At 44.1% G+C, this 17,823-nt stretch overlaps 1 protein-coding gene across 1 annotated transcript in view; it reads left to right on the top strand.

Moving 5' to 3' along the window:
• Positions 1–17,823, top strand: part of LOC143243294 (uncharacterized) — a 42,949-nt gene that overhangs the window by 12,201 nt on the left and 12,925 nt on the right. The window contains exon 2 of the mRNA XM_076487145.1: positions 3,041–3,167. Within this exon, the coding sequence (XP_076343260.1) occupies positions 3,041–3,167 (127 nt within the window). The remainder of the gene's footprint in view (positions 1–3,040; positions 3,168–17,823) is intronic.

Below are 17,823 nucleotides of genomic sequence, written 5' to 3'. Positions count from 1 at the left end.
GCAAAGGGGGTAAGCAGTGGGAGAAATTTTCCTAGCAATGGGGTGTTTTCAGTGTGAAATGTCCCTAGCAACGGAGTTAAACAGTGGGGAAAATGTCCATATAAATGGGTGGAAAGCAGTAAGTGAATTAAAAGTTGGGTAAATATACCCAGCAACGGTGATAAGCAATGGGGAAATGTCCCAGCAATAGGATAAAAAGTGAAGGAAATGACCCTACCAATAACAGTAAACAGTAGAGGAAATGTCCCTAGAAATGGAGGGTTATCAGTGGGGGAAATGTCCCTAGGAACGGTAGGTAAGCTGTGTCGCAAATGTCCCTAGCAAAGTGAGCAAGCAGTGTTTGAAATGTCCCTAACAACGGGTTAAGCAGTGAGTTTAATGTCCTTGGCAACTGGGGTAAGCAGTGGTGGAAATGTCCTTAGCAACGGGAATAAGCAGTGAACGAAATGTCCCTAGTAACGGTGGTAAAATGCGGAGGAATGGTCATTAGCAACGGAAGTAAGAAGTTGGGAAAATGTCTCTAGAAACGTGAGAAAGCAATGTCCATAATCCCTAACAACGGGGTAAGCAGTGAGTTTAATGTCCTTGGCACCTGGGTAAGGAGTAGGGGAAATGTCCTCAGCAACGGGGTGTATTCAGTGTAGGAAATGTCCCTACCAACGGAAGTAAGAAATGGGGGAAGTGTCCGTAAAACCGATGGATAGCAGTGAAGGAAATGTGCCTAGCAACAAGAATAAGAAAAGGGGTAAATGTCCCTAGCAACGGGTTGTAAACACTGGGTGATATGTCTCTAGCAACGAAGGGTTAACAGTGGGGGAAATGTCCCTTGCAACGGGATTAAGCAATGGAGGAAATATCCTTAGCAACGGGGAGTAAGCAGTGGGAAATGTCCCTAGCAATGGGGGTAAACAGTGTTGGAAATGTCCCTAGCAATGAAGAAAAGCAGTGTTGGAAATGTCCCGAGCAACAGTTGTAAGCAGTGTCTGAAATGTTCCTAGCAACGGTGTTAAGCAGTGTCGAAAATGTCCCTAGCAACGGGGTAAGCAGTGGGGGAAATGACCTTAGCAACGGGGTGTATTCAGTGTAGGAAATGTTCCTAGCAACAGAAGTAAACAGTGAGGTAAATGTCCCTACCAACGGAAGTAAGAAATGAGGGAAGTGTCCCTAGAAACAGATGGTTAGCATTGACGGAAATCTGCCTAGCAACAGGAGTAAGAAGAGGGGTAAATTTCCCTAGCAACGGAAGTAAGCAGTGGTGAAATGTCCCTAGAAACGGGTTGAAAGCAGTAAGGAAAGGTCCCTAGAAACGTTTGGAAAGCAGTTAGAGAAATATCCATAGCAACGTGGGTAAGCAGTGGGAGAAATGTCCCTAGGAACAGGGGTAATCAGTGGGGAAAAGTCCCTAGCAACGGGGTTAAAAAGTGGGGTAAATATTTTAGCAACGGCAGTAAGCAGTAAAGGAAATGTCCCTAGCAACAGGGGTAGGCAGTGGGGAATGTCCCGAGCATTGGATGGTAAGCAGTGTCGGAAATATCACTATCAATGGGGTAAGCAGTGTCCGAAATGTCTTTAGCAACAGTAGTAAACAGTTTGGGAAATGTCCCTAGGAACGAGAGTAAGCATTGGGTGAAATGTCCCAAGCAATGTAGAGTAAGCAGTAAAAGAAATGTCCGTAGCAACGGGGATAAGCAGTAGGAAGAATGTTCCTAGCAACGTGTGTTAGCAGTGTCCAAAATATTCCTACCAACGGTGTTAAGCAGTGTCTGAAATGTCCCTAGCAACGAGGTAAGCAGTGGGCTTAATGTCCTTTTCAACTGGGGTAAGCTGTGGGGGAAATGTCTTCAGCAAAGGGGTGTATTCAGTATAGGAAATGTCCCTAGCAATGGATGTAAACAGTGAGGGAAATGTCCCTAGCAATGGGGTTAGCAATGGGGAAGTGTCCCTAGATACGGGTGGTTAGCAGTGAGGGAAATGTTTCTAGCAATGGATGTAAGCATAGGGGAAATATCGTTAGCAATGGGGTACAAAAGTAAGGAAATGTCCCTAGCAACGAGGGAAACCAGTAGAAGAAATGTTTTAGTAACAGGGGTAAGCATTGGGTGAAATGCGCATAGCAACTGGGACAAAGCATTGGGGAAATGTCCCCATAACCGGGGATAAACAGTTGGGTAATGTCCCTAACAACGGGGTAAGCAGTGTCGGAAATGTTCCTAGCAGCGGGGGTAAGCAGTGGGGGAAATTTCCCTAGCAACGAGTTGTTTTCAGATGCAAATGTCCGTAGCATAGGGTGATAAACAGTGGAGAAATGTCCCTAGCAACGGGAGTAAGCAGTGGGAAATATCCCAAGCAATGGGGGTAAACAGTGTCCGAAATGTTTCTAGCAACGGTGTTAAGCAGTGTCGGAAATGTCCCTAGCAATGGGGTAAGCAGTGGTTTAAATGTCCTTAGCAACTGGGGTAAGCAGTGGGGGAAATGTCCTTAGCAACGGGGTGTATTCAGTGTAGGAAATGTCCCTAGCAACGTAGGTAAACAGTGAGGTAAATGTCCCTACCAACGGAAGTAAGAAATGGGGTAAGTGTCCCTAGAAACGGATGGTCAGCAGTGAGGAAAATGTGCCTAGCAACGGGAGTAAGAAGAGGGGTAAATGTCCCTAGCAACTGATGTAAGCAGTGTGGGAAATGTTTCTAGAAACGGGGAAAGCAGTGGGGAAAATGTCCCAGCAACGGGGGTAATCAGTGTCCGAAATGTTCCTAGCAATGATGTTAAGCAGTGGGTTCAATGTCCCAGCAACTTGGGTAAGCAGTGAGGGAAATGTGCCTAGCAACGGGAATAAGAAGAGGGGTAAATGTCCCGAGCAACGAATGTAAGCAGTGGGTAAAATGTCTCTAGAAACGGGGAAAGAGGTGGGAAAATGCCCTTAGTAACTGCGGTAAGCGGTGGGGGAAATTTCTTTCGCAACGATTTGGTTTCAAATGGAAATGTCCCTAGCAATGGGGTGTAAACAGTAAACGAAATGTTTCCAGCAATGTGTTATAAACAGTGTGGGAAATGTCCCAAGCAACTGGAGTAAGCACTGAGGGAAATGTCCCTAGCAAAAAGGAGTTAGTAGTGGGAAATGACCCTAGTAACAGGAGTAAAAATGAGGGAAATGTCCCAAACAGTGGAAAGTAAGCAGTGCCGAAATGTCCCTAGCAATTGGAGTAAACAGTGTCCGAAATGTTCTTATCAACGATGTAAGCAGTGGGTTCAATGTCCTTGGACACTTGTGTAAACAGTGGGGGAAATGACCCTAGCAACATGGGTAAGCAGTTTGGGAAATGTCCCTATGTACGGGTGGTAAGCTGTGTCGAAAGTGTCCCTAGAAACGTGAGCAAACAGTGTCCGAAATGTCCCTCGCAATAAAGATAAACATCGGGGAAAATGTCCTTAGCAACGAGGGAAAGAAGTGGGGAAAATTTCCCTAGGAACGAGTTGTTTTTTGATGGAAATGTCTTTGGCACTGGGGGTAAACATTTGGGGAAATGTCCCTAGCAAAGGGTGGTAAACAGTGGGGAACTGTCCCTAGCAACGGGAGTAAGCACTGTGAGAAATGTCCCTAGCAACGGGAGTAAACAGTTTCAGTGTCCTTAGCAACGGGTAAATGTCCTTAGCAACTGGGATAAGCAGTTGGGGAAATGTTCTTAGCAACGGGGAGTATTCAGTGTAGGAAATGTCCCTAGCAACGGAGATAAACAGTGAGGTAAATGTCCCTACCAACGGAAGTAAGAAATGGGGGAAGTGTCCCTAAAAACGGATGGTTAGCAGTGAGGGAAATGTGCCTAGCAACGGAATAAGAAGAGGGGTAAATGTCCCTAGCAACGAATGTAAGCAGTGGGTAAAATGTCTCTAGAAACGGGGAAAGAGGTAGGAAAATCCCCTTAGCAACGGCGGTAAGCGGTGGGGGAAATTTCTTTCGCAACGAGTTGGTTTCAAATGGAAATGTCCCTAGCAATGGGGTGTAAACAGTAAACGAAATGTTTCCAGTAATGTGTGGTAAACAGTGGGGGAAATGTCCCAAGCAACGGGAGTAAGCACTGAGGGAAATGCCCTAGCAACAAGTAGTTAGTAGTGGAAATGACCCTAGTAACAGGAGTAAAATGGGGAAATGTCCCAAACAGTGGAAAGTAAGCAGTGCCGAAATGTCCCTACCAACTTGAGCAAGCAGTTCCAAAATGTCCTTAGCAATAGGGGTAAGCAGTGGTGGAAATGTCCTTAGCAACGGGGTAAGCAGTGGGGAAATGTCCCAAGCAACGGGGTGTATTCAGTGGGAAAACGTCCCTAGCAATGGAGTTAAACAGTAAGGTAAATGACCTTGTAACAAGTGTAAGCAAAGAAAGAAGTGTTTCTAAGAAGGGGTGGTTAGCAGTGGGGTAAATGTCCTTAGCAACGTGTGCAAGCAGTGTCCGAAATATCCCTAGCAACGGTGTTAAGCATTGGGGAAATGACCCTAGCAACAGGGGTAAGAAGTGTAAAAGTTTTTCTAGCAAAGTGGTAAGTGGTGGTTTAAATGTCTCTAGAAACGTGGGATAAGCAGTGAAGGAAATGTCCCTAGAAACAAGGTGTATTCAGTGAGGAAATGTCTCTAACAACGGAGGTAAACAGTAAGGTAAATGTCCCTAGTAACGAACGTAAGCAAAGGAGTAAGTGACCCTAGCAACGGGTAGTTAGAGTGGGGGAAATGTCCCTAGCAACGTGTGTATGCAGAGGGAGAAATGTCTCTCTCAAAGCGGGCTAAGGAGTGTGCAAAGTTTTTCTAGCCATAGAAGTAGGCGTGAGGGAAATATATATAGTAATGGGGGTAAGCAGTGTCCGAAATATCCCTAGCAACGGTGATAAGCAGTGGGGAAGTGACCCTAGCAACGGGAATAAGCAGGGAACGAAATGTCCCTATTAACGGGGGTAAAATGCGGAGGAATGGTCCCACCAACGGGAATAAGTAGTTGTGGAAATGTCCCTGGGAACGGGTGGTAAGTGGTGTCGAAAATGTCCCTAGAAACGTGAGCAAACAGTGTCCCAAATGTCCCTCGCAATAAAGATAAACAGCGGGGGAAATGTCCTTAGCAACGATGGAAAGAAGTGGGGAAAATTTCCCTAGGAACGAGTTGTTTTTTGATGGAAATGTCCCTGGCAATGGGGGTAAACATTTGGGGAAATGTCCCTAGCAAAGGGTGGTAAACAGTGGGGAAATGTCCCTAGCAACGGGAGTAAGCAGTGTGGGAAATGTCCCTAGCAACGGGAGTAAACAGTTTCCGAAATGTCCTTAGCAACGGGGTAAGCAGTGGGTTTAATGTCCTTGGCAACTGGGATAAGCAGTTGGGGAAATGTTCTTAGCAACGGGGTGTATTCAGTGTAAAAAATGTCCCTAGCAACGGAGGTAAACAGTGAGGTAAATGTCCCTACCAACGGAAGCAAGAAATGGGGATGTGTCCCTAAAACGGATGGTTAGCAGTGAGGGAAATGTGCCTAGCAACGGGAATAAGAAGAGGGTAAATGTCCCTAGCAACGAATGTAAGCAGTGGGTAAAATGTCTCTAGAAACGGGGAAAGAAGTGGAAAATGCCCTTAGCAACGGCGGTAAGCAACGGGGGTTGGTTTCAAATAGAAATGTCCCTAGCAATGGGTTGTAAACAGTAAACGAAATGTTTCCAGCAATGTGTGGTAAACAGTTGGGGAAATGTCCCAAGCAACAGGAGTAAGCAGTGCCGAAATGTCCCTAGCAATGGGTTGTAAACAGTGTCCGAAATGTTCTTATCAACGATGTAAGCAGTGGGTTCAATGTCCTTGGACACTTGGGTAAACAGTGGGGGAAATGACCCTAGCAACATGGGTAAGCAGTTTGGGAAATGTCCCTATGAACGGGTGGTAAGCAGTGTCGGAAATGTCCCTAGCAACTTGAGCAAGCAGTTCCAAAATGTCCCTAGCAATGGGGTAAGCAGTGTATTCAATGTCCTTGGCAACTTGGGTAAGCAGTGGGGGAAATATTTCCAAACGAGGGTAAGCAGTGTCCGAAATGTCCCTAGCAATGGTGATATGCAATGGGAAATGACCTTAGCAATGGGGTTAAACAGTAGGGAAAATGTACCATGCAACGGTGGTAAACAGTGCAGGAAATGACCCTTTATACGAGGAGTAAGCAGTGGGGGAAATATCACAAACAACAGGTGGTAACCAATAGGGGAAAGTCATTAGCAACGGGGTAAACAGTGGGGGAAATAACCCTAGCAACATGGGTAAGCAGTGGGGAAATGACCCTAGGAACTGGGGTAAGCAGTGTGTGAAATGTCCCGAGCAACGGGTGGTAAGCAGTGTCGGAAATATCACTATCAACGGGGGTAAGCAGTGTCCGAAATGTCTTCAACATTGGTGTTTATCAGTGGAGAAATGTCCCAGCAACGGCGGTAAACAGTGAAGGAAATGCCCCTAGCAACAGGGTAAGCATTAGGTGAAATGTCCCAAGCAAAATGGAGTAAGTAGGGGTAGAAATATCCAAGCATCTTGGGTAAACAGTAGGGGAAATGTTCCAACCAACGAGGTAAGCAGTGTCCGAAATTTCCCTAGCAACTGGGTAAGCAGTGAGTTTAATGTCCTTGGCAACTTTGGTAAGCAGTGGTGGAAATGTCCCAGCAATAGGGGTAAGCAGTGGTGGAAATGTCCCTAGCAACGGGAATAAGCAGGGAACGAAATGTCCCTATTAACGGGGTAAAATGCAGAGAAATGGTCCCAGCAACGGGAGTAAGTAGTTGTGGAAATGTCCCTGGGAACGGGTGGTAAGTGGTGTAGAAAATGTCCCTAGAAACGTGAGCAAACAGTATCCCAAATGTCCCTCGCAATAAAGATAAACAGCGGGGAAATGTCCCTAGCAACGAGGGAAAGCAGTGGGGAAAATTTCCCTAGGAACGAGTTGTTTTTTGATGGAAATGTCCCTGGCAATGGGGGGTAAACATTTGGGGAAATGTCCCTAGCAAAGGGTGGTAAACAGAGGGGAAATGTCTTTAGCAACGGGAGTAAGCACTGTGGGAAATGTCCCTAGCAACGGGAGTAAACAGTTTCGAAATGTCCCAAGCAATGGGGTAAGCAGTGGGTTTAATGTCCTTAGCAACTGGGATAAGCAGTTGGGGAAATGTTCTTAGCAACGGGGTGTATTCAGTGTAGAAAATGTCCCTAGCAACGGAGGTAAACAGTGAGGTAAATGTCCCTACCAACGGAAGTAAGAAAATGTGGAAAAGTGTCCTTAAAACGGATGGTTAGCAGTGAGGGAAATGTGCCTAGCAACGGAAGCAAGAAATGGGGAAATGTCCCTAAAACGGATGGTTAGCAGTGAGGGAAATGTGCCTAGCAACGGGAATAAGAAGAGGGGTAAATGATCCCAGCAACGAATGTATGCAGTGGGTAAAATGTCTCTAGAAACGGGGAAAGAGGTGGGGAAAATGCCCTTAGCAACGGCGGTAAGCAGTGGGGAAATTTCTTTCGCAACGAGTTGGTTTCAAATGGAAATGTCCCTAGCAATGGGTTGTAAACAGTAAACGAAATGTTTCCAGCAATGTGTGGAAAACAGTGGGGAAATGTCCCAAGCAACGGAGTAAGCACTGGGGAAATGCTTCCTAGCAACAAGGAGTTAGTAGTGGGAAATGACCCTAGCAATAGGGCAGTAAAAAAATGGGGAAATGTCCCAAACAGTGGAAAGTAAGCAATGCCGAAATGTCCCTAGCAACAATGGGGAATAAATAGTGTCCGAAATGTTCCAGCAACGATGTAAGCAGTGGGTTCAATGTCCTTGGACACTTGGGTAAACAGTGGGGAAATGTCCCTAGCAACAGGGTAAGCAGTTGGGTGAAATGTCCCAAGCAACATGGGAGTAAGCAGTGTAAGGAAAATGTCCAAGCAACTGGGGTAATCAGTAGGGGAAATGTCCCTAGCAACGAGGTAAGCAGTGTCCGAAATTTCCCTAGCAACAGGGTAAGCAGTGCATTTAATGTCCCTAGCAACTTTGGTAAGCAGTGGTGGAAATGTCCCAGCAACGGGGTAAGCAGTGGGGAAATGTCCCAAGCAACGGGGTGTAAGCAGTGGGAAATGTCCCTAGCAACGGAGTTAAACAGTAAGGTAAATGAGCCAGCAACGGGGGTAAGCAAAGGAAGAAGTGTTTCTAAGAAGGGGTAGTTAGCAGTGGGGAAATGTCCTTAGCAACGGGTGCAAGCAGTGGGGAAATGGAAATGTCCCTAGCAACAGGGGTAAGCAGTGTAAAAGTGTTTCTAGCAACGTGGTAAGTGGTGGTTTAAATGTCTCTTGCAGCGTGGGATAAGCAGTGAAGGAAATGTCCCTAGCAACAAGGTGTATTCAGTGAGGAAATGTCTCTAACAACGGAGGTAAACAGTAAGGTAAATGTCCCTAATAACGAACGTAAGCAAAGGGGTAAATGACCCTAGCAACGGGGTAGTTAGAGTGGGGAAATGTCCCTCTCAACGGGTGTATGCAGAGGGAGAAATGTCTCTCTCAAAGCGGGGCTAAGGAGTGTGCAAAGTTTTTCTAGCCATAGAAGTAGGCGTGAGGGAAATATATATAGTAATGGGGTAAGCAGTGTCCGAAATATCCCTAGCAACGGTGATAAGCAGTGGGGAAGTGACCCTAGCAACAGAAGTAAGCAGGGAAGAAATGTCCCTAGCAACGAAGGGGAAAGCAGTAGAGAAAATGTCCCTAGCAACGGGGTAAGCAGTGTAAATGTTTTCTAGCAACGTGGTAAGCAGCGGTGTAAATGTCTCTAGCAACGGGGTTAAGCAGTAGTGGAAATGTTCTTAGCAACGTGGGGTAAGCAATGGGGGAAATTTCCTGGCAACGAGTTGTATTCAGATAAAAATGTCCTTAGCAACGGGGGTAAACAGTGGGGGAAACTTCCCTAGCAACGTGTGGTAAACAGTTAAAAAATGTTTCTAGCAACGGGAGTAAGCAGTGGGGAAATATCCCTAGAAACGGGGAGTAACCAGTGGGAAATGTCTCTAGCAATTGGGATAATCAGTGGGGAAATGTCCCAACAACGGGTGGAAAACAGTGGGGAAATGTCCCAACAACGGGTGGAAAACAGTGGGAGAAATGTCTGTAGCAACGGTGGTAAGCACTATGTGAATTGTTTCTAGCAACGGGGGTAAATAGTGTCGGAAATATCCCTACCAGCAGGGGTAAGCAGTGTCGAAAATGTCCCTAGCAACAGTAGTAAACAGTGTCCGAAATGTCCCTAGCAACGGGTTAAGCAGTGGGTTCAATGTCCCTAGCAACTTGGGTAAGCAGTGGGGAAATATCCCTAGCAACGGTGGTAAGCAGTGGTCCGGAAATGTCCCTAGCAACAGGGGTTAAGCAGTGGAGAAATGTCCTAGCAACGGAAATAAACAGTAGGGAAAATGTCCCAAGCAACGGTGGTAAACAGTGGAGGAAATGTCCCTTAAAACGGGGGGGTAAGCAGTGTCCGAAATGTCCCAAGCAACGGTGGTTAAGCAATGGTGAAATGTCCCTAGCAACGTGGGTAAGCAGTGGGAAAATGTCCCTAGCAACGGGAGTAAGCAGTGGGGAAAATGTCCCTAGCAACGGGGTAAAGCAGTGTGGAAATGTCCCTAGCAACGGGGTAAACAGTGAGGGAAATGTCCCTAGCAACGGGGTTAAGCAGTGGGGGAAATGTCCCTAGCAACGAGGGTAAGCAGTGTGGAAAATGTTCTTAGCAACGTGTTGTTAAACAGTGGGGAAATGTCCCTAGCAACGAGGTGTAAGCAGTGTGGGAAATGTCCCTAGCAACTGAGGGTAAGCAGTGATTTCAATGTTTCTAGCAACGGGATTAAGCAGTGGGGAAATGTTCCCTAGTGGGAGGTGTAAGCAGTGGGTGCATGTCCCTGCAAACGGGCGTAAGCAGTGGGGGAAATGTCCCAAGAAACGGTACATAAATGTCCCAGCAACGGGGGTATAAAATGGGGAAAATGTCCCAAACAACGGGGGTAAGCAGTGGAGAAATGTCCCTAGCAACGAGGGTAAGCAGTGTCGGAAATGTCCCAGCAACGGGGGTAAGCAGTGGAGAAAATGTCCCTAGCAACAGGGGTAAGTCAGTGGGTTTGTCAGCAGGGAAATGTCCCTCCTAACAACGGGGTAAGCAGTGAAAAATGTCCCTAGCAATGGGGGGTAAGCAGTGGGTGAAATGTCCCAAGCAACGGGGATAAGCAGTGGGGAAATGTCCCAGCAACGGGGGGAAAGCAGTGGGGAAATGTCCCTAGCAACGGGGGTGGGCAAGTAGTGGGGAAATGTGTCCAGCAACAGTGGTGTAAGCAATGAGGGAAATGTCCCTAGCAACGGGGGTAAGCAGTGTGGTAAATGTCCCTAGCAACGGGTGGGTTTTCAATGGGGGAAATGTCCCTAGCAACGGGGTAAGCAGTAGTGGAAATGTCCCTAGCAACGGAGGATAAGCAGTAGAGAAATGTCCCTAGCAACGGGTGGTAAGCAGTCGTGGAAATGTCCATTGCAACAAGGGTTTAGCAATGTCGGAAATGTCCCTTGCAATGGAGGGTAAACAGTGTGTGAAATGTCCCTAGAAATGGGGAGTAAGTAGTGGGTGAAATGTCCCCAGCAAAGGTGGGTAAGAATTGGGGAAAATTTCCCTAACAATGGGGGTTATTCAGTGGGGTAAAATTCCCCCAGCAACGGGTGTAAGCAGTGAAGGAAATGTCTCTAGCAACGGGGGTTAGCAGAAAGTGAAATGTTCCAAAAAACGGTGGGAAGTCATGTGTGAAATGTCCCAAGCAACGGGGGTTTAGCAGGAGGCAAATGTCTCTAGCAACGGGGGTTAGCAGGGAGTGAAATGTCCCAAGCAACGGTGGGAAGTCATGCGTGAAATGTCCCTAGCAACGGGGTCAGACTGTGTGTGAAATGTCCCTAACAACAGGAGGAAAGCAATGAGGGAAATGTCTTCAGCAACGGTGGTGAGCAATGTTGGAAATGTCCGTTGCAACGGGTTATGCAATGAGGGAAATATCCCTAGCAACGTCAGTAAGCCATGTGGGAAATGTCTCTAGCAACGGAGAGAAAGCAGTGGGGGAAATGACCCTAGTAACGGGTTGTAAGTAGTGAGAGAAATACCCCTCACAACGGAGGGTAAGTAGTGGGGGAAATGTTCTTAGCAACGGGGCTATTCTGTTGGGGAAATTTCTCTTGAAACGGGGGTAAGCAGACTGGGAAATGTCCATTCCAACGGTTGTTAAGCAGTGGGTGAAATGTTCCTAGCAACAGGGGGTAAGCAGTGGGTAATAATCGGCAGTAATCCATGTGGGAAAAGTCTATAGCATTGGGGTGTAAGCAGTGTGGTAAATATCCATAGCAACGGGGGTAAGCAGTGTGTGAAATGTCCCAAGCAACCGGGTGTAAGCAGTGTGTAAATGTCCCTAGCAACGGGAGGGTAAGCAGTGTGGGAAATATCCCTAGCAATAAGGGGTAAGCAGTGTGTGAAATGTCCCTAGCAACAGCGTTCAAGCTTTTTGTAAAATATCCGTAGCAACGGGAGGTATGCAGTGAGAGAAATGTCCTAATCAACGTGGGTAACCAGTGTGGGAAATGTTCCTAGCAACGGTGGTGTAAACAGTGTGGGAAATGTCCCTAGCAAAGGAGATTAAGCAGTGGTGGAAATGTCCCTAGCAACAGGGGTAAGCAGTGGTGGAAATGACTGTAGCAACAAGGAATTAGCAGTGAGGGAGATGTCCATGGCAATGGGGATTAAGCAGTGGGTGAAATACACCTAGCAACGGGGTGTTTAACAGTGTCAAATGTCCCTAGCAACGGATGGTAAGCAGAGAGGGAAATGACCCCATCAACGGGGGTAAGCCATGTGCGAAATGTCCCTAGCAACGGGGGTAATTAGTGTGAGAAATGATACTAACAACAGGGGATATGCAGTGTGGGAAATGTCACTACCAACGGTGGGTAAGCAGTGGAAGAAATGTCCCTAGCAACAGGGGTAAGCAGTAGTGGAAATGACTGTAGCAACAGTGAATTAGCTGTGAGGGAGATGTCCCTGGCAACGGAGATAAAGCAGTGGGTGAAATATACCTAGCAACGGGGTGTTTAGCAGGGTCAAATGTCCCTTGCAACGGATGATAAGCAGAGGGTAGATGTCCCTAGCAACGGGGTAAGCCATATGGGAAATGTCCCTAGCAACGGGGAGGTTAGCAGGGAGTGAAATGTCCCTAGTAATGGAGGTAAATCATGTGTGAAATGTCCTTAGCAACGGGAGGTAAGAAGTGAGGGGGAATTTCCCTAGCAACGGGGGAATGCAGTGGAGGAAATGTCCCTTGCGAACGTGGGTAAGCAATTAAAAATTTCCATAGCAACAATGGGGTAAGCAAGAGGAAATTTCCCTTGCAACAGGGAGTAAGCAGTTAGAGAAATGTCCCTAGCAATGGAGGGTAAGCAGTGGGTGAAATGCCTCTAGCAACGGGGTGTAGTATTGGGGAAATGTCCCTAACAACGGGGGTAAGCAGTGAGGGAAATTTCCGTAGCTACGGGTAAGCAGTGGGCGAAATGTCCCTAGACACGGGGTTAAGCAGTGTATGAAATGTCCCTAGCAATGGGGGTTAGCAGTGGGGGAAATGTCCCAAGCAACGGGGGATAACTAGTGGGTCAATTGTCCCTAGAAACGGGGGTAAGCAGTGGGGGAATGTTCCAAGCAAACGGGGGTAAGCAGTGTATAAAATGTCCCTAGCAACGTTGGGTAAGCAGCGTATGAAATTTCCCTAGCAATGGGGGGTAAGCAGTGAGGGAAATGTCTTCAGCAACGGGGGTAAGGAGTGTGGGAAATGTCCCCAGCAACGGGGATGAAAGCAGTGTGGAAATGTCCGTAGCAACGGGGGTAAGCAGAGAGGAAATGCCCATAGAAACGGGAATAAGTAGTGTTCGAAAAGTCCCGAGCAAAGAGGGGTAAGCAATGTCCGAAATGTGCAATGGAGGATAAGCAGTAGGTGAAATGTCCCTAGCAACGGGTAGTAAGCCGTGCGTGAACTGTCCCTAGCAACGGGGTAAGTCATGTCGTAAATGTTCCTAGCAACAAGGGTAAGCAGTGGGTAAATTTTTCCTTTCAAGTATTCAGTCTGGAAATGTCCCTAGAAACGAGGGTAAGCCAGGTGTGAAATGTTTCTAGCAACGGGGGTAAGCCATGTGGGAAATGTCCCTTGCAACTGGGGGGTAAGCAATGAGGGACATGTCCCTAGGAACGGAGTAGGCAGTGTCGTAAATGCCCCTAGCAACGGTGTGTTTTCAATAGGAGAAATTTCCCTAGTTACGGGGTAAGCAGTTGGGGAAATGTCCCTAGCAACGCAAGCAGTTGGGGAAATGTCCCTAGCAACGGGGACTAAGCAGTTGGGGAAAAGATCCAATGCCTAAATTTTTGCTGTGGGAGAAAACAGGAGCGCGCCGATAAAAACCCACCAAAAAAGGTAAAAAAGTTTTACCTGTCCTGTGCCCGAGACCTAAAAAAAAAAAATAGATAGTATTAACGTGAGTTTTGTCCTTTAAGTACTTTGTTGTGTGACTTGTGATTCTTGAAATATGTTGTAAGGTGAAATATATTTGGTTGGTGCACTAGTTAATTTGTAGAGTGATGCCGTTAGTTTGTTTATGTTTTCTGCTTTTAAATAGTATTTGTGTGATATTTTTCTGTATATGTCCAAACTTTTATATATATAAGTATGAAAGAGAGATGAAATTATTGGTAATAGTAAATTTGAGAAATATTTTCACAAAAGTATCTTTTCTATTTTGAAATAAACTTAATATTAAAGGTAAAATATTTATTAATATTAAGTCTTAACATGTACTAAGGCCGGGCATGGCCAGTTGGTTCAGGCGCTCGACTCGTAAACATGCCTCTCTTTCAGCCGTGTGGGCGTTATTATACGATAGTTACTCACTCTATTTCTTGGTAAAAGTAGCCCAGGAGATGGCGGTGGGTAGTAGTGACTAGCTGCCTTCCCTGCAGCCTTACACTAAATTAGGTACGGCTAACGCAGATCGCCATTTGTAGTTTTGCTCCAAAATTCAGAAAACAAACCATATATTAGAGATTAAAATATTGTGTAAGTTTTGAGTCACACTATTACTACTTCTTGTAAAATTATTTTTATTAAACTTGTATAATTTATATGGTATTTGAATTATTATTGTCAATAACAACTCGGTGAAAATGAATTAAACCTACTATTTATGATAAATATGTAAAGTTCCCCATTGGCACAGCGGTATGTCTGCATACTTATATTGCTAAAAACCGTGTTTCGATAGTCGTGATGGGTAGAGCACAAATATCCCTTTGGTTTCTTCTCCCGAGTGCGGCGGTAAGTCTATGGATTCACAATGCCAAAATCAGAGGTTCAATTCCCCTCGTTGGGCTCAACAGATAGCCAGATGTGGCTTTACTATGAAAAACACTTTTTGGCCAAGTGTGTTAAGGCATTTGACTCGTAATCCGAGAGTTGCGGATTCGAATCCCGGCCGCAACAAACACGTTCGCCCTTTCAGCCATGGGAGCATTATAATGTGACGGTCAATCCCACTATTCGTTAGTAAAAGAGTAGCCCAAAAGTTGGCGGTGGGTGGTGATGACTAGCTACCTTCCCTCTTGTCTTACACTACTAAATTACGGACGGCTAGCACAGATCTTTGTAGAAGTAATAGTTTTCTTTTATTGTTTCTTTAAAAGTTAAAAAATGTTTATTTTGTTAAAACACGTTGTCATAATGAGATATTTCTTCATAACTTCCTGGTTTTTATTGTATCAAACAGCTTTGTTTTTTTCGGAAAAGCTTTTCCAGGAGGTGGCAACAATTGTTGTAACGATTTAGTATGTTAATATTTCTTTGTCAAAATCTTATATTTACATAAAATCACACATATGACAGAGTGGTATTGTTTTGGTAAAATAGTTAACAATTCCATATATATGTATATTTACTTTTACGAAATTATTCCCCTCTTCTTTGAATGATAACATCACGTAGACATTCTATGTACCCAATATTATAACTAAAGTAAAAGTTCTTACTAAAACATATCTAAATAGAGCTTGTTTGTTTTTTTTAATTTCGCGCAAAGCTACACGAGGGCTATCTGCGCTAGACATACATAATTTAGCAGTGTAAGATTAGAGGTAAGACACCTACCATCAACTCTTGGGTTACTCTTTTACCAACGAATAATGAGATTCAACGTCACATTATAATGCCTCTAAGGCTGAAAGGGCAAGCATGTTTGGTGCGACAGAGATTCGAACCCGCGATCCTCGGATTACGAGTCAAACGCCTTAACCCACCTGGCAATGCCGGGCTTCTAAACAGAGATTTTCCAAAGTTTAGTTTTAAGAGACAGATTCTAACACTATGAAGAAAACGTTTACTCAGAAATTCTATGCTTACATAATTGTATTAAGTTATACGACTGAATGTTACTGGGCACCACTATTTTCATATTAAGATACCATTGAAATTTCAAATGCATTTTAACATGTCTACTTGGTGATTCTAATACATAGTGAGGTATTAATCAGTAGTTTGTTTTAGATTATCTTATAATAATAATAATTTTATACAAATCTTTCTTTACTGTTGGACGCTCAACTACAAGTCTAAAGATCACGGGATCGAACCCGGTCACACCAAACATGGTCGTTCTTTCAGTGATAGCGTTATAAAGTGACAGTCAATCCCTGTATTTCTTTGTAAAAGAGTATCCCAAATGTTGGCCTTGGGCAGTCGTAACTAGTTGCCTTTTCTCTGGTCTTACACTGCTAAATTAGGGATGGCTGGCGCATATAGTTATCGTGCAGCTTTCCTTTAAATTGAAAAACAAAGAAACAAACTTTACTAGTAGTGTATTATGGGTTTCTCGTAAGAAGAAAAATTGTGATACGAGTTAGGGATTTCAATATAACTTCAATCCCTTTACACGGGTTTAAGATGGGCTCAAACATTCAGACAAATAGTATTGAATGACTGTGTTTCCTCAAGTATATGATTTGAAAATTAGGAACACCAAGCGTTGGAAGCCATCTCGTAGCTTTCCGCGAAATTAAATAACAAACAAACATATCGGTATTTCTACCACACACCTGTGTGCTTCACGTCATCACGAAGAAGAACTGAAGATCTTCAATTATAAAACGTTATGTGTATGAAAACAGCTTTCCGCTTGTACAGCGGTAAGTCTACGGATTTACAATCAGGGGTTCAATTCACCTCGGTGGGCTCAGCAAATAGCTCGATGTGGCTATTTGTTAGAAGAAAATATACACACATACTCTCAAATCGTTAGTTCAATAAATTCTGCACACAAAATTTTGTTTTTTTCAAATAACAGAAAAGTAATTTGTCAAAATAAAAACAAATGTTTTAATGTAAGATAATAATAATATTTGATCATGAAAACGTTAGCGGTTCTAAATAAAAGAATTGTTATCAAGTGAGCAAATGTTTGTTACCGAAATGTTACTATTATTCATATATGAAATTTACACTGAACGTTTGGTAAAGAAAACTTTTTGAAAATTCCTGTCAATATTTTTGTGCTCTAAAGAAAACTTACCAGACAGTGGGCAGGATTCATTACATATAAAAAATTAAGTACCATAATGAGTGAAGAAACTAATTATAAAGCTTGAAACGGTAAGTGAATGGCAGTTAATCAGGGAGGGTTTGTTTGATTTCTGTTATATATCCTTACAGCTTTGGTGAGTCGAAGTTAATATAATTAAGTGTTTCATGCTGAGTTGTATAATAAGTTAAATATCTTGAAGAAAATGGTGAGATATTTGACTCAGTGGGAAGGTTGCACGTCATCACCACCCACCGCCAAGTCTTGAGCTACTCTTTTACGAACGAATACTGGGTTTGACCTTCAAATACTAACGCCCCCTTAGCTGAAAGAGTGAGAATGTTAGGTGCGACGGGAATACGAACCCGCGACCCTTACACTACGAGTCGAATGCATTAACCTTCCTGTCCATTCCGGGCGCTGTTTAGTATTAAAATGCATTATAAATGCAAGAAATGTCGTATTTGTATCTCACAACAACTGGTACGTGTATTAACGTTTTAAAACGTTATTCTGTACTTATCAATAAAAGTGTTAATACCCATACCAGCCGTTTTGAGATACATTTTTATTTTAAGTGGATTTCTCGTCATGAATAAATATCGTATTTATTGAATTAAAAGTTTAAATATGTTAAATCAAGATTATTTTTCGGCTTAAAGAATTATACACATTACTATTGTTGTTAACTTACATTTGAAGATTTTTTCTGTTTTACGAAATCGGTAGAGTAAGTAAACTGATTTTAAATACGACTCTCTGTCTTGAGATCCAACTGAAGTGGTTCCGAAGGCTACGCTCCCCTCGGTTTCAAAATGTACAATTACAAGATTGGCTTGGTGGACAGCACTCATTTCGATATGTCTTATTGCTTTGTGGTAAGTTACATGTTATCTTCAATTTCATTATAATTAAAGTATGTGGAAAACAGGGAGTAATCATTTGAAGATATTGATTTCTGTACTCACACTGCTGTTAGAAACATATGCTTTCACGTGAGGTACTATATTAATTTATGTGCCTGCTTACGACACACTATGTTGATAGATCTAATTTCAAGCAAGGTATTAATTTGAGATCTCCACCTTTATATGACGTATTATTTTGGTTCATGTGAAGTACTACGTTCCATGGGTCGAAACATTATAACTGAATACATAAAGAATCCATACAATTATTTGTTGGT

This window comes from Tachypleus tridentatus, unplaced genomic scaffold (genome assembly GCF_004210375.1).
Source record: "Tachypleus tridentatus isolate NWPU-2018 unplaced genomic scaffold, ASM421037v1 Hic_cluster_2, whole genome shotgun sequence".
Taxonomy (NCBI): domain Eukaryota; kingdom Metazoa; phylum Arthropoda; class Merostomata; order Xiphosura; family Limulidae; genus Tachypleus; species Tachypleus tridentatus.
Note: the sequence above shows the minus strand (reverse complement) of the source record. Positions and strands in the feature narration are given on the sequence as shown.